Consider the following 17,316-nt stretch of genomic DNA (forward strand, 5'->3'; position numbering starts at 1 on the left):
TCCTCCCCAAGAGATCATCATCCCCAAGAGAAGCTCCTCCCCAAAAAGAAGGTCCTCCCCAAGAGAACATCATCCCCAAGAGACACTCTTCCCCAAGAGAAGCTCCTCCCCAAGAGAAGCTCCTCCCCAGAACATCCTCCCCTCCCACCCCTACCCATCCTGACTTCCTCTGGACTTCCCAGGCCACCTCAGAGGGCTGCAGCCAGAGAGTCAATTGGCCTGGAATGTGGAGACTGAGGAGCTGACCTCTGGAATAGATGCCATGCTGTCCTCAGACTTTTTCTGACCTGAAGCTTGGAGGTCCACAGGGACACCTCATAGGCTGCCACATCCCACCCAAGGGATCGCTTAGCACGTGTTATGGAGAACATCCTTCTCTGTTCTGGGCCCCCAGCCCATTATTGTGCATTTACTTTGATGTGCTTACATCATCTGTCTTAGTTCTTGAAAAGGGATAGGCTTGCTCGGTTTGAGTCTGTTTCTCTACAGTGCCTGACAGTTCTTTTTTATTTCAGTGCCACATTTCCTGAATTTGAAGATAACTTTGCTGTCAAGGCCACAGAGGTGGCACTGAGGTGTCACTTCCGATGCTGAGAATGTCAGCTCCTCTGGAACCAAGCCCAGGTGCAGGCAGGTGGGGTAGTGAGAGCTCACAGTCTCTTGTTTTCTACACCCTCAGAAACTTTCAACAGATAGCCCAGCTCATCTCCGATGACTGATCTCACCGAGTGCCTCTGTCGTCCTCTGAGGAGAAGTATCAGATGTGACAGTTGTCTTGATCTCCAGATGGCAGGCAGTCTTGTCGCTCCAGAGCCGTGGGTGGACATGTATGGAGAGTGGAAACCCGCAGCGTCTGTAGACGTCTGTCGGATGGCAGGCGCGTGTGAACGCCTGAAAGCACGCGAGGAGGGGAGCAGGGCTTGGAGGCTGGGCAGGAGCAAAGCTTCAGGCAGCATGGCAGAGCCAGGGACTGCTGGGGAACAGCAGTGGCAGCAGACAGCTCTCTGGCCCCACACATGCCATTACAAATGGCTACAGAGGCAGGCCTGGCTGCTTGCGCCAAAAGGAAAGAATGGGCAACCTGAATCGTACAAGTGACTGAAGCATGAATAGACAACCCCCATGCAACCTCTCTCTAGGAAACCAATTGAAATGCGCAACATCATGGTCTTTTTTTTTTTTTTTAATCAGAGATGAGGAATCTATCTTAGCTAAGCAAATATGTCATACACGTTTCACAAACTAAAAAAAAAAAAAATCTGTTGAATTTATGACAGATGGGATCTGATAAAAAGGCAGATGCTAAAGACTAAATCACACATAGGGACTCTTTCTGAGAGCTCACTGTGTTTCCTCAAGACATCTGCAAAGGAGGCTCTGAAAGAAGTCCACCTGAACCTTTCATTTGGTGGAGGAAGGATGTGTCACTGGGTGACGGAACTAATGTGCTTAGAACTTCATTCCTGCCATGAGCCAACACCTGACAGAAATTGCTTTACATGGTGATGATAGTTGGGTCAAGTTCAAAATAAGTTCACTTGGATTGCTGCCTTGCTTTAAAATGGTTCTCAAATTCTCGGAACTGCTACCTGCATGTGTTTTTAATTCTCAATATTTAATATCTGAGATTCTGACATTTCTTCAGCCCCATTTTTGAGGTGTAATATGAAATTTAAATTAAAAGCTATTTTAAAATGCACATGTGATACCATTCTTGGGCCATCCTGATTCACATTCTTAAAGGAGAGTGGAAGAAGTTGCTAAGTCTTCCTTCCTCCTTCCCCCTTTTTAAAATTGTCTGAATTTATTACCAACATTGAACTGCAGCTATCATTCTGACTAACAACCCTCTTGGATGTGGGCTCCATTGTCAGGCTATGAGAGAGTGTTTAAACACAGCAGCCTTGCCAGGGAGGACCTGCCTAAACAGCACTCAGAGAACCCTCCAGAGCACGCGTGACCAGCAACTGTGCAAAAGCAGTCACGTCACAGGGTTTCTCATCAGCTTATTAGTCTTTTATTATGAAATAAGCCTATAAGAGAATTAAAGGGCACTGAGAGTAGTACCGTATTTATCTATGTTTGAATGTATCTCACCCCAGCTCCAGAGTGCTAAATAACTTACGAGAGCTCAACCAGTGCATGTTGTACAACTTACGGGTGAGAACAGAAGGGCTAAAGATAACATTAACAAACTTTGAGAAGATATTCGGCACTTAGTTAAGTACTCGTTCGATGGGAAAAATTCCAAGACATATACTCAAACTCTGGATTCAATAGAGGAAAATGACTTCTGTGTCTTCACACACAAGTAGAAGAAACACAAACATGGTTCTTCCCGTCCATCACTGACGGGAATGGCAACCCCAGATCCAGCTGGGACTTACCTTGCACTATGAGGTGAACCCGGGATGTTTTGGGATGATTGTCTGTCTGCACAGAGCAGGTGTACGGACCTTCGTCATACACATCCACGTTTTGGATCATGATGCTGTACTGGGTTGGTGTATTGACCAGGATGATCACACGAGGGTCTATGGACCACTTGTCATTCCCAGCGTAGAGGATGGTGCTGCGGTTTAACCAGGCCACCCGGGTTACCCGGTCATCTATGGTGCACCTGCAGTGAGGCCGGGAATGGTGGAGGGAGGAAGAAGGGAAAGAGAGTGGAGAGATTATATAATGTGGTAGATATGATGTTGCATTCTGAGGAGTAATTGAAACAACATAACACAGTACTAAAAGGAAACAATTACTGATGAAACTTCCTAAATATAAACTAAGAGTGACCAAAATCATCTTGAAGAACTGACAATACAAAATCACTTCTATTTGATTTCGAGACATATTATGTGAATATCTTTGCCATCCATTTGCTCTCCCTGTTATTTTTTTCCCCATAGGCTTATATGAAAATTAGTTTATGTTTCTTGAGCACATTTACCACCTTGAGGAAGAAGTGGCCCAGGGGCACATGGGAGAGAGAGTGGATCAGTATTTCAAATAGGTCACAGATAATCCACAAAGCAAATACTTAACTTGTAGTTAATCAAAAATTGAACATATTTACCTCCAGACCTCCCTGGTGTTGATAATCTCCTTAAACCCCTAAGCAGCCCAAAGCCTGCAAACTACAATTTATAACATGGGTTGGTAAAATTCACCTTAGAAAGCCAACACTTTTTGAGGGAGTCAAAACTGCATCTTAGGACATCAGGAGAGGAAAGAAGAAAATTATCAGCAGAGTCCCTGTTCCTCAGACACTCTCTGTCCCATTGGGAGAGAGAACAAGGCTACTATCAAATCAGGGAGCTGTGCTCCACCCACCTACTCTCCTTAACAATTCGAGGCTATGAACACAAACGAGGCCCATGTGTCGGTGTGGATGACCTGCGGGCTGTCAGGCCTGACACAGGACTGAATGTGCTGGACGTCTGTGCATGTGCCCAGGAACTGAGGATGTGGGAATGAAGCATGAGGAAACAGAACGCTTTCTAAATGTGGGTGCACACCCATCACTCCATGCTGCACATAGGAAGGCACAATGACAACCAGCCTTGCCAATGTCCTGGCAGAGAGAGGAGGGACGGGAGTCCAACACCTGCAGGTGAGGAGAACACGGGGAATAGGCATGGCCTTCCCTCACAGGATCTGACCTAACACTTGGGTGGCAGCAGTGATCCTTCAGGCAGGTCTCAGGAGACAGAAGGACCCCAGAGACACTGGCCGCGGTAGAGAGGTCAGGATCTGGCCAAGTGGCCAGTATCACCTGGCCTGAGTGGCTCAGGGTCTCCAAGCACCAGAACCACAGCCCTCTAGAATGGGGAAAACACCAGATCTAGGGCGGTCCTCTCCCTGGTTGGTAGGAAGAATAAAAGTAATACCAGCTTCCAGTAACCCAGGCCTTTTTATGAACTGGCCCATCTGCCCTTCAGCCACTGAGAAGTTGGGTAGGGAGGGTATTAGGCGCTCTCACAATATTGTAGGAAGGGATTGTTCTTTTCTAAATAAGCATGTGAACAATACAAACTGAATAATACATGTAAATGACACCAAGATGATACAGGCCCAGCTAACCATTCACTCCTCACCAATGCCCAGCACCCACTGGTGATTTGGTAGCAACTTGTTGTATCTCGGTCTACATCTTACTCCTTAGACACATGCATGAACTTGTATGAAGCTTGTGTTGATTTGTTTTCACCTGAAATAGAATCATACTCTAATATTCCAATGAAACTATTTTTTTTTATTTGACCACAGGCATCCCTTGCACACCAGCAGTTACAGACCTCAATCTGCAAGCTTTCTAGGCAAGCGAGTTTCCAGGGCCCAACTGCATCCACCAGTAGGACCTGATAATTTAGGTACCATTGAATGATTCTTTCCCATCATTATAGAAATGTCATTGGTATAAAGAAAAATTGAAGTCATGTTATCTCCTCCACGTGGTGAGGCATCTCACTTCTTTTCCTGTTGTTTTCTTGCTTCCATAGCATTTTTCTATTTCCCTTATGATGCCCTAATGGATCTTAAACCCTAATGGATCCTTCCTGCTCCCCACTTTCAAAGGCTTTTCTTAGGGAAAAAATAGGATAAATGTATTCATTCTCAACTGCAAATGACTGATAAGGGCAAACCTTTCCTAAGGATAGGTGAATTTTCATAAAGGAGAAATCCCTGTTTAAAGAGTTCCTCCTAAAGAAAGTTCGAATAGTAGAATTCCAAAAATGCCTGGAAGTAGATGCTAAATTGAGACAGAGTGAAGGGCGTGATGTTCCAGTCCCTTCTAGTTGTGTGATCTTCGAGTCACCACACAACCCAAGTGACTAAGTGAAAACAAATATTCTTGTAACCCCTTGCACATTTTTAAGTTGCCATAAAAAATCGTGTAAGCTACAATGGAAAAGGATGAATTTTTTGGTCTTTAGAAAATATTCACATTTTTTTAAGTCACAAAATTCCTGTGTGTGTGTGTGTATTTGTTCAGTAGAATTTAAATATCATAGTGATTAATCCTCATGATTATCTGCTTTCAAAATTCAGGAACTCTTTTTCTAAAAGTCATAACATGTGCATTGTTCCTTTTTAAACTGGAACTTGTTTTCCCATTATATATCTTCTGCAGAAAAATGTATTTCATGCTTGAAGGTCTTTTATTGATCGCCTACCATATTTATTTGCAACCAAAAATATATAGAGATTGAAATTTAAATTTCTTTTATGTCTTATGACCATAAAACTTTAAGCAATAATATATTTCTTAAATGAATGGTCATTACAAATATAAAATTGATGGAACATAAATATATAGCACATTTCATTAAGTAATAATTAAACATGAAAAAGTCAACTTACTAGAAATACAGCTTTTAAATAGATAGATAAGCCCCTTTTTTAAATGCCATAGATAAATATCACTCACTGCTAGAATGAGATGGAGTTCAGGATCAATTCTATTCCCATTTTTGCTTTTAGAGAAACCTTGTTCACATAAGAACATGGAAATGAAAATTGTGCATAGCAATGCCACTCAATTATTTGAATGCTTTCCAAGATATATGCCAAAAATCACATAGTAATATAGCTTCAAAGATAATTTTAATGATCTTGCAGCTGACAAATCAATTAATTCCTCTTTCAATTTCTTTTAACGCAATGAATTGGAAAATACCTGACTTGCAAAGGGATTTATAAGCCAGTATTAAATTCATTCAATTTCTCAGTATCTGGAAAGCATATGATACCATTTTACTAGGCCTTGTCAAATGACTATTAAAAGATGTTATTATTTTACTGGAAGTGCCTTGTTTAACCCAATACACTCAGAAATGTTGGGAAAATACAAATACTGTTTATTTTAATATGCTAAATCCCAGTGCTCTCTGTTAGAACATGTCTCATCTCCAAGTTCTAATTCAAAATGGAGAATGCACTAGCTTGGCCATGAATCTATTCCTGATGCAATCGGGTATCATTGCCTTTAGTGCTCTGCTTTGCTTCTGTGGGGGTCTCCTTCAAGACTGATACGCCGCTCCATGATAGTCGGGTGATGGAGGTGACAAAGAAAGCGAAAGAAGGTTGTCTCCTGGATGATGTGTGAAGTGGGAGCTGTCAGAAGGGAGATGCAGAATTACATTGCAACCTCAGGGACTTACTCAAGCAGATCAACTTTAGGTAATTTGAGATCTTTGAAGTGCATTTCCTGAATCTTATCATTGTCCTTGTATAGGACCAACCACTACAGGTAGAGGGTGCATAGAACCAGTGCAAACGGCCACAGGCTTGAGTAAGGGTGGACTTTGAAACAGGTCAATCCAAAACTGCTCTCTGGGCCAGAACACACTCTCAATGCCCTGGTCACACAGCCCTTAGAAAGCCTGTGCTTTCCTTGGTTAATCCTGCGTCAGGTGAGCGGCCATGATCCGGTGTACTTGCTCTTGGACCTGGGCCTCCTTATGGACATGGAGTGCAAGCAGAAAAGAGTAACTGAGGAAAAGCCATCTCTCTAAATGGGCAAAGATGGTTCACCAGTTTGTATGGTTCTCAGAACCTAACAACAGAGAAACTGAGTGAAATAATGAAGTCAGTTGAGGAAAGTTATTTTCCTCATGATGTTGCTGTGCTTCAAAAGAAAATGTAGTTTCATGGCTTCGTGCTTTCCTCCATCACCTTAGGACTCTTCCATGGTCCCCTGAACAGCAGGAAAGAGAACGCAGGGAAGGACTTAAAAAGTTGGCTTGAGTGCTCTTCTAAACTCAGGCTCCTTCCCTGCTGTCTGTGGCCATGTCCTGGACCCTCATTAACAAGAAGCACAGAGGGGAACACTTTTGATGTTAAATAAGGGGGAGCCAAGAGGCACGTTGAGGAAGGTTAATGACAACTTTCTGATCTCTTGGAAATTATTTTAGATATTTTAAATTCTTACATTCCAAGCTAACCCTACCTACTGATCCTTGATAAAACAGAACTCATTACAACTACATCACAAGTAACCTCTAATATTACATATTGCTTGTACAGAACCAGGCATAGTTGTAACAACTTTCAATATATCAAATCATTCTATCCTCATAACTACCCTTTGAGATGTGTTCTGTTAATATTATATCCACATTTTACAGATGAGGAACCTGAGGCACAGACAGGAAAAAAAGGAAAGCTATCTGGAAGACACTTGTACACATTCTTAACCTCTAGCCATGTGTGAGGAAAGAAGGTGTAAATGAGAGTCTAGAAGAGCAAAGAAATGCCTGACAGACATCAGAAGGCAGAGATCTTTCTGAATATGTGCCGTGGGGTTAAGATTCAGGGTTGTTTTGTTATGTTTTCAGAGGAAGAGGTGCAGTTAGGGAAATCCATGCCTTAAAGCGGTGGTTTTCAACCTTTACTGTGCATTAAAAACAGGTTGCTGAAGCCACCCCTCAAAGAGCCTTTGGTTCATGGGCCTGGAGGGACCAAAAATGTGCATTTTCAACAAGTTCCCAGTGGATGTTGATACTGCGGCTCTGGGGACTCCTCTTGGAGAACCACTCACTGCCTTAAAGAAACCAGGCAAGTGATGGGCTGGAATTTTAATCAAAATAATCACAGAAAAGTAAAATCGGTCGGCTTCAACTTTTTTTTTTTATTTTTAATAAAAATAAAAGAATTTTTATTATTTGAAACGATGGTTCTACTTTATATCATTCCACTTTATATCTCCAATTAAGTTATTTTTTAAATTTGTCTTTCATTCCAATTTTTACACTGGATTTTATTTTATTTTATTTTTTATTTTTTTTAATTTTTTAAAATTATACTTTAAGTTCTAGGGTACATGTGCATAACGTGCAGGTTTGTTACATATGTATAGTTGTGCCATGTTGGTGTGCTGCACCCATCAACTCGTCAGCACCCATCAATTCATCATTTATATCATGTATAACTCCCCAATGCAATCCCTCCCCCCTTCCCCCTCCCTATGATAGGCCCCAGTGTGTGATGTTCCCCTTCCCGAGTCCAAGTGATCTCATTGTTCAGTTCCCACCTATGAGCGAGAACATGCGGTGTTTGGTTTTCTGTTCTTCTGATAGTTTGCTAAGAATGATGGTTTCCAGCTGCATCCATGTCCCTACAAAGGACGCAAACTCATCCTTTTTTATGGCTGCATAGTATTCCATGGTGTATATGTGCCACATTTTCTTAATCCAGTCTGTCACAGATGGACATTTGGGTTGATTCCAAGTCTTTGCTATTGTGAATAGTGCCGCAATAAACATACGTGTGCATGTGTCTTTGTAGTAGAATAATTTATAATCCTTTGGGTATATACCCAGTAGTGGGATGGCTGGGTCATATGGTACATCTAGTTCTAGATCCTTGAGGAATTGCTATACTGTTTTCCATAATGGTTGAACTAGTTTACAATCCCACCAACAGTGTAAAAGTGTTCCTATTTCTCCACATCCTCTCCAACACCTGTTGTTTCCTGATTTTTTAATGATTGCCGTTCTAACCGGTGTGAGATGGTATCTCATTGTGGTTTTGATTCGCATTTCTCTGATGGCGAGTGATGATGAGCATTTTTTCATGTGTCTGTTGGCTGTATGAATGCCTTCTTTTGAGAAACGTCTGTTCATATCCTTTCACCACTTTTGGATGGGGTTGTTTGTTTTTTTTCTTGTATATTTGTTTGAGTTCTTTGTAGATTCTGGATATTAGCCCTTTGTCAGATGAGTAGATTGAAAAAATTTTCTCCCATTCTGTAGGTTGCCTGTTCACTCTGATGGTAGTTTCTTTTGCTGCGCAGAAGCTCTTTAGTTTAATTAGATCCCATTTGTCAATTTTGGCTTTTGCTGCCATTGCTTTTGGTGTTTTAGACATGAAGTCCCTGCCCATGCCTATGTCCTGAATGGTACTACCTAGATTTTCTTCTAGGGTTTTCATGGTATTAGGTCTAACATTTAAGTCTCTAATCCATCTTGAATTAATCTTCGTATAAGGAGCAAGGAAAGGATCCAGTTTCAGCTTTCTACTTATGGCTAGCCAATTTTCCCAGCACCATTTATTAAATAGGGAATCCTTTCCCCATTTCTTGTTTCTCTCAGGTTTGTCAAAGATGAGATGGCTGTAGATTGTGGTATTATTTCTGAGGACTCTGTTCTGTTCCATTGGTCTATATCTCTGTTTTGGTACCAGTACCATGCTGTTTTGGTTACTGTAGCCTTGTAGTATAGTTTGAAGTCAGGTAGCATGACGCCTCCAGCTTTGTCCTTTTGACTTAGGATTGTCTTGGCAATGCGGGCTCTTTTTTGGTTCCATATGAACTTTAAAGCAGTTTTTTCCAATTCTGTGAAGAAACTCATTGGTAGCTTGATGGGGATGGCATTGAATCTATAAATAACCTTGGGCAGTATGGCCATTTTCACAATATTGATTCTTCCTATCCATGAGCGTGGTATGTTCTTCCATTTGTTTGTGTCCTCTTTTATTTCACTGAGCAGTGTTTTGTAGTTCTCCTTGAAGAGGTCCTTTACATCCCTTGTAAGTTGGATTCCTAGGTATTTTATTCTCTTTGAAGCAATTGTGAATGGAAGTTCATCCCTGATTTGGCTCTCTGCTTGTCTGTTACTGGCTTCAACTTTTTTGTGTTCTTTACTTTTGATTTTATATTTTGTCTTTGAAAATGCAAAAAAAAAAAAAAAAAAAAAAAGTGCCACGATTCTTTCAACAGATATTGAATGAGTGCCTAAGGTGCAGCCTAAGGTACACGAGATAACTTCCTAGGAGCTGAGAACTCAGTAGGAACAGGCCAACAAAGTTCCTGCCCCATGACACTACACCTAGTGAGAGACAAAGAAAACATATATGTCTAGATATATTTATTTCAGAATGACACCTGGAGAGAAATAAAACAAGGGAAGGAATGGACAGTGTATCATGGGAACGGTGAACATATTTGGAACAGAATTCTCAGGAAATGCCCTTCCATGGCCTACATGCCAGATGTGGAATGGCTGAATGTTTATAACTCTAAACTTGGGTGCCATAACATGCATGTCCGAAAATTATGTCTAACTTTAAAATGAAATTCTCATCTCACATACATGTACAGATAGCTGCAGGAACATTTAAGTGATCTGGGTAGTTGGAGAACAAGTCTTTTAAACCAGCTTCAGCAATGGTGTCCTCATATATTGATGACTTTGTATGTGTTCGAAGAATTGATAATTGATATTTTGAAAAACTGAGAGTTAACTAGAAAATGCCTTTACAGTTCCTCCTTTATTACGGTGATAATACCTAAAACAGGGTGCATACCCTTGTGTTTTAATTAGTAGACAAAGGCAAATGTAGTTAAATGTGTAATTCAGATTCATCATCCTAAACCTCCATTCTCTTTGTAATATACGGATAATACCAAAGATCCGAGACTCTTCACAGAGCTTACATCTCTGAATTTAATTATTTATATTCTCATGTGTTAAACTATGTCACATGGATAGTAACCACATTCAGTATCACCAGCACCTCCCAGCCTCTACCCAGCAGCTAGTAGTTCATCAATACATATTTATAATGATAAAAGGTGTAAGATAATGTTTCTCAAATGGGCATCAAAAGAACCCACATAAGGAGACATATATGTGGGGACATACATGTGTCTTTCTGCAGGATATCTGAATCTATATCTTTATCTGTATCTACCCACACATAGACACACACAGAGTCCAAGGGCTCTTTATGTATATTTTTCGATTTAGTGTTTTCTTTCCTATTATAATTGGGAGATGTATAATATAAACCTATGCTAAATGTGGTAAGACAACAATTAAATGTAAATGTTCAGGTTTGCATCTGTGTTCACCACACTGGCATATTGAGAAGTCCTTGCACTGTCTCAGGCTAATGACAAAAATACAGAGGTGACTGGCTTTGTCAGTGATGCCTTCCTACCAGCAAAAGCTGGATGATATGGACTCAACTGCAGTAATGAAGGTTCCCAAGCACTGGAATGAGCCACTGTGGAAGGAGAACTTCATTATCACAGGATGCAGGTGGAACTCAGAAGGGAAGGCCTTACAGTAGTCAGTGCCACATCCACACTGCAACTTGGGATTTAATTTTATTTATTTATTTATTTATTTATTTATTTATTTATTTATTTATTTTTTGAGACGGAGTCTCGCACTGTCGCCCAGGCTGGAGTGCAGTGGCATGATCTCGGCTCACTGCAAGCTCCGCCTACCTGGTTCACGCCATTCTCCTGCCTCAGCCTCCGGAGTAGCTGGGACTACAGGTGCCCGCCACCACGCCTGGCTAATTTTTCATATTTTTAGTAGAGACGGAGTTTCACTGTGTTAGCCAGGATGGCCTCGATCTCCTGACCTTGTGATCTGCCCACCTCAGCCTCCCAAAGTGGATTTAATTTTAATAAAACATCATCTGTTCCATTAAGTTAGTGTTCCAAGTTTAAATTTTAGTGGCTATATATGTGCATAACTTATAATTTCAGAAGTTACAGTCATATCAGAGTGTAAGCTTAAGGCATTTATACCTAGTTTTATGATTGCACATATGTAAAGATTTTTTAATAGTTACCACTGGAAATCGATGAAAATCTTTTCTCTCTTCCCATCGTTGACCCCTGCTTCTAAAGTGGCCTCTTCTATAGAGTACGCAACTGAAGAAATGCTGGGTGGAATCTTAAAGCCAAAATGCATTTCTCTGAATTTACTTTTTAAATACATTCCCCCATATTATCTTGTAATTTTTGGTTTTCCTTTTTCATAAATTGAGAGTTAATTGAATTTTTGCTAAGAAAAACCTTACTATGTATCCAAATATATTAATAATGCCAGTCCAAAAACCGGGAGGAAGACCTTGCTTTAATAAACTCATAAACCAATGATAAATAATTTTTTTAAAGGAAAAAGAACAGGCAGGCCAAAATGAAATATATTTAGATCAACTCCCAAGGTATTCTAAATTGCAAAAGCTGTTTTCCCAGAAGGCTTTAACTACTCAGTTATTTCCTGAGTTACAAATAGAGCCAACTTCAGAGCATCAACAAGGACCCTAAATTATGTAGGGGAAAACTTTACGATTCAGATAGTCGGAAATGCAACGAGAGTAATAACTCTGCTAGAGCTAATATATGCTGATAAGGTATTGGCTGAGAATGTAGCTGAAAGCCTCTGCAGAAAAAATGGTGAGGGATAAGAGCTACTTATGGAGAGTACAGCACAAAAATATTTCAGTAGTGCAAGGGGTTGACTTTGAAGTCTGGCATAATATGACATCTGCAGCTCGCTGGAAAATTGGAAGACAGGACCACACTAACACCAGCTGGCGGGGAGATGTCACGTTAATACATAGGAAGGGTGCATGCCCACGTATGTGTGCACGTGTATGTGTGCGTGGAGAGGGAGGGGAGGTTATGCAGAGAAAAGACACTAATGCCTTCAACATGAGGGCCTGCAACATGAAGACATAGAGTCGTGGAAACACAACCAAGGAGGAGGTTGAGGACTTTCCTGAAAACGGCATCACCGGAGGCAGAAAATCAACCGCTGGATGATAATGTGCTGCAATTTCAGCCATGTCTGATGACAGACGAATCCACCAGAAATTGCTCATCAGGTCCTGACGCAAGCAAGGGGAATCTCTGGTCCCCACAAGCACAGTGAGGACTCTACCTGAATGCAGAGAGCAATTTCCCATACCATGCAAGTGAGGCCACTGTGCTGACGCCAGCTCAGAACAGAGTATCTGATGCAGGGAAGGAAAATGAAAGGCATGATTTGTATGGAAAGATGGCTCCACAAAGAGGCAGAAACTGCTTACAACTACAAAAGAGGGGTTAAACTGCTTGGCTGTGGGAGGAGAGAGGAGGAGAATTCCTATCTTGGTAACAGAAGTAAAGCGTAGGGTAGTGAAACGTAATTACAAAAAGTAAGGGTGGGCAGAAAGGCCAGAGAAAGCTCTCTGAACAAAATAATGAATGATTGAGATGGTTTCTTCCCAGGCTCCAAGTCACTCTATAAATCCACAGGGTATGTTGAGATCACATTATTAGTTTCCCAAGAAGAGGTAGGCAAGGTTGAAATAAAAATAACAACAAAAAACATCTAAAAAGACAATACCTGCTTTCAAGGTCCTTATGAGCTCAGACACATGATGGGACACAAGAGTATTACAAAGGCGTCTGTTACATTCATGGATACAATAAAAAGTATGTATCTGTCCATTTGTTTAACAAATATTTAGTAATCACCTGCTAAGGACCAGATGCTGTGTCCGACCATATTATAAATAGAACATTTAGGAGAGACACCCCGTCTCTACCCTTGCGAAGCTTGCAGCTTTGAGGTACCAATATGCAATAAACAAAGTCACAGAACACTGATACACGAGGACAAGCTGAATTAGGATGGTGTCTTTGTCCATTTCCATTACCATAAGGGTGGTAATGTATAAAGAAAAGAGGTCTATGTGGCTCACAGTTCTGCAGACTGTAGAGGAAGCATGGTGCCACCATCTGCTTCTGGTGAGGGCCTCAGGAAGCTTCCAATCATAGCAGAAGGGAAAGGAGAACTGGCATCACATGACAAGAGAGGGAGCAAGAAAGACAGGGAGGAGATGCCAGGCTCTTTTAAATGACCAGCTCTCCTGTGAACTAACAGAGCCAGAAATCATTCCTCACTCATTACTGCTGGTAGGGCACCATATCATTCATGAGGAATCCACCCCCATGACCTGAACACCTCCCACCAAGCCCCGCTCCAATCTTGGGGTTCACATTTCTAGATGAGGTTTGGAGAGAACACACGTCCACACCATATCAGATGGCCATGTAGTGGGGTGGCACAGGCAAGTCCTTACTCACACATGCAGTCAAGAGACTAGGCCACTCTGAAGAAGTAACAAAATTGTTAGATTAACAGACAAATATCTAAAGCTGATAACTCAGAAGAAAAACTGGGTACAAGTGTTGGGTACAGATAGCATCTTAGATAGAAGGCGGGGCAGGCATGTGGGGTCTGGGATTGAGGTTGACTCAGGCAAGGAATGGACTGGAAGCCAGAGTAGTCCAAGCAAGATAAACGAGGACATGGGTGTGTTCCACGGGGCTGCGGAGGTGGACATCTCTATGGTAAAAAGTCTGCATAGGTTTAAGTGGAGGCATGTGTTTCAGGAGAATAGGCTGGACTTCTTTTGGAGAATAGATTGTAGCAGGGCCAGAGGCAGAAAGAATAGTGAAGGGACTATTGCCTCCCTATAGACGTGAGAGTACAGTCACATGATGAGAGGGTCTGCAGCTTAAGGAAGAGCTTGAGGGAGCTAGAGTGAAGGAAGGAGTCATCAGAGAATCAGGCGTGAGATGTTGGTGAAATGTTTGCAGCCAACACTTTAACAAACTTTGATGGCGAAGTGGAGTGGGGCAAAGACACAGAGGTAGAGGGAATTAGGTTCTTCAAAGGGTTTTTGTTTTGCTTTTTTTCTTGTCGCTTATTTGTTTCAAGGGTAGGAACACTTGGGAACTAATTAATTCATTTTGCAAATATTTACTGAATACCTATTGGGTGCTGGGATGTTTCAATCTTTTGCTAGCCCACATATCACCTGTGAATCTTAATTCACTAAATCTCAGTGGGACCATAGTCTGCATTTCCAACAAGCCCACGTGCTGAGGACTTAATGCACTTTGAGTAGCCTGATTTTAGGCAGTAGAAACAAAACGGCATGAGACAAGGACCAGGCCTTCTTACACTGCAGTATGTAAGTATATACTAATGAGAATGATCTTATCAATGGGAGCAAGTGCTAATGCAGGAGAAAGAGGATAACTGTCAGAGAAAAGTTACAGGGAAAGTGAGAAAACATTAGACATAAAGCACATGAAGGAAAGATCCTCCATCTGTTCTATCATAAGAGAAGAAAAATTAAGAGAAACCTGGGTAGCTTTGTGGATTCAGCTATGGAAAAGCCAGGAGGCAATCGAGTGACGGTTTCTCTTTTCTCCAAAGTAGAAGACCAAGGTATCAGTTGAAGGTAAGTGGGAGAACAGAAGAAAGGGGATGAAGGATGCAAAAAAGTGAAATAACTATTGCAGAAAATGACATCAAAATTACTAGGGAACTATAGTGGGATTTATAGGCTGTGTTGAGGTCCCATTTGTAGTTGGTGGTCAAGAATTTGTAGTGACAATATTCTGCTAGCTTTGAGGATATTCTCCAGCAAATGCCCAGGTTCAGGAATACAGAATGTAGATGATGGGTTCATCCCGTGTTGGAGTACGCTGGGTGAGCAACAGGAAGGAAGCCAAGGATTACAGGAATTAAAAAATATTAAATAAGAAGAATGAAGATAGGAGGGGCTGATGGATACAGAGAATGTGGTAGACTCAATGCATTAGAAGTCTTAATAAAGTCCTTGAGCAAATCAGCTGGAATGAAAGAAATTGTACATGATGAAAAGTTGAAATAAGTGTTTAATGAGCAATAGTCACCCTTGTTAATGATGGGGGGTGTGAACTAACTTAGAGGCCAGTTGGGTCTTCTAAGTTCATAGTGACAATATCAAGAATGATGATGAGAGTTGAGAGTTCTTTATGAGCATTGTAGAGATAATTATATATAATGTGCTGTTCAGGAGAAGGCCTGTCATCGGACAGACGTGGGCTCTGACACTTACTAACAGAGGGCACTGAGACAAGCATTTTGTTTAACCTCTCAGAATCTTCATTTGTGCATCTGTGAAGTGGGATGTACATTATTTTCCTCATGGCATTACACAACGCTATTATGAGGACTGAAGAAAGTGATGTGTGTTGAGAATAGGAATTATACCAGGTAAATAGTGCCTGCTCTATTACTACGAGCTCTATTGCCTCCTCTGGACAAATATAATTCAAGCTCTATGATCTGAGAGTCCATGTGAGTTTAACCAAGTGATACTGAATCTGTTCACATACCCTTTTCCAAGGAGTTCTGATACCTTCTCCTTCTGTATTTTCAAATCTATAAAAATGGATGTTGATGTGGTGTTAATCAGAAATAACACGAAATTTACATTTTTAACATTACTAGCTAATCCATCTAGGGCCATTCCAGTCTACCTATAGATTCTTGCACTTCTAGTAACATTTTCTGTTTTCTCAAAAATTTCTTACTCTCCAGAAATGTTGTATACTCAACCTATGTAGAATTCTGCAGTGGGATTTCATTTCCCTCTGCAGTTTATTTTCTCAGCTATAGCCACTGAGACAACTTTAACTTTTTATTTTGATGAGGCCTTTTTCACAGTGTGTTGACACAGTGGTTGATGGGCTGGTTTCTAGATTGATGTCCTGTGGTTGGTGAAATGCTGTATTTCTAAAAATACATAATTGGGAGACCAATCAACACAATTGTGCACACCTGAAACAGAATTCAGTTGGTCCACAGGCCCCAACAGCTTAGGCACCAGTGTCCTTGTCATGGACAGCTTCGGTGTATAAACAGGACACCACTCCCTCTAGAAGAACCATTCGCAAGCAGATTGAGGTACTCCTGAAGTCAGATGCAAACTGAAGCACTGAAGGAGATGAGGGAAATGGAGTGATTGGAATTACATCACAGGTGAATGGGTTAAGGAGCTTCAGAGAAACACATCCAGTTCCCTAAGGAGACATTCACTGCACAGATACTGCCAGGCATCACGGAAAGGAGAAAATTATTCTAAGAGTCTTACTCCCAACCCAAGGTGACACCATTAGCTAGTGAGGCAGTTTTTTAGAGTCAGGAATGGGGTTGCACCTTAGGATAGATGAGTAAGCACAGATTTTAGCAACTGGTGTTTCCACAGAAAAATGCACTGAGCAAGCTGCTAGGGTATTTTCATCTCTTCTTTTAGAGTCACAGTCTGGCTTTGGGACACCTTTATGTTCACCTTCTTCCATCATGACTAACTTAAATCGTGTTAGTCTACAGTACAGTACAAGGCAAAGCCATTTCAGAAGCAATCAGCTTTTGGGTATAGAAGAAAAGTGTCTTCTAAGGCAAGAATGATGAAAAGTCTCTTCTTTCCCACTATCCAGCCCCATTTTCCTTCTTTCCCAATATCCAACCCCTCTGGTCATCACCAATGGTTTGGAATTCCATGGGAAGTTGTAAAAGGCGATGAAGGCATAGCACTCACCCCTGCCTGCTTGTTACATACAGCCTTTTAGGGAGCTGCCCACTGATTAGTCGGGGATGCCTTAAGAAGTCACCCAGAACAATTCTTGTTATTTATTTGTCATCTGGCTCTGACTCTGCCCTCCCGTCCTCCACATCCTGAACAGCTTTAAAA

The 17,316-nt window shown here is 41.4% G+C and overlaps 1 protein-coding gene across 8 annotated transcripts in view; it reads right to left on the bottom strand.

Annotated features, from left to right (window-relative positions):
• OPCML (opioid binding protein/cell adhesion molecule like) overlaps positions 1-17,316 on the bottom strand; it is a 1,160,427-nt gene that overhangs the window by 247,900 nt on the left and 895,211 nt on the right. For 7 of the 8 annotated variants that reach the window (XM_023185901.2, XM_023185899.2, XM_023185900.2 and 4 more), the window contains one exon: positions 2,388-2,620. In XM_023185901.2, coding sequence (XP_023041669.1) covers positions 2,388-2,487 — 100 coding nt within the window. In that variant the 5' untranslated portion in view covers positions 2,488-2,620. The remainder of the gene's footprint in view (positions 1-2,387; positions 2,621-17,316) is intronic. The other variant, XM_023185902.1, reaches the window with a different exon arrangement.

This window comes from Piliocolobus tephrosceles, chromosome 13, assembly GCF_002776525.5.
Source record: "Piliocolobus tephrosceles isolate RC106 chromosome 13, ASM277652v3, whole genome shotgun sequence".
In the NCBI taxonomy this organism is placed as follows: Eukaryota; Metazoa; Chordata; class Mammalia; order Primates; family Cercopithecidae; genus Piliocolobus; species Piliocolobus tephrosceles.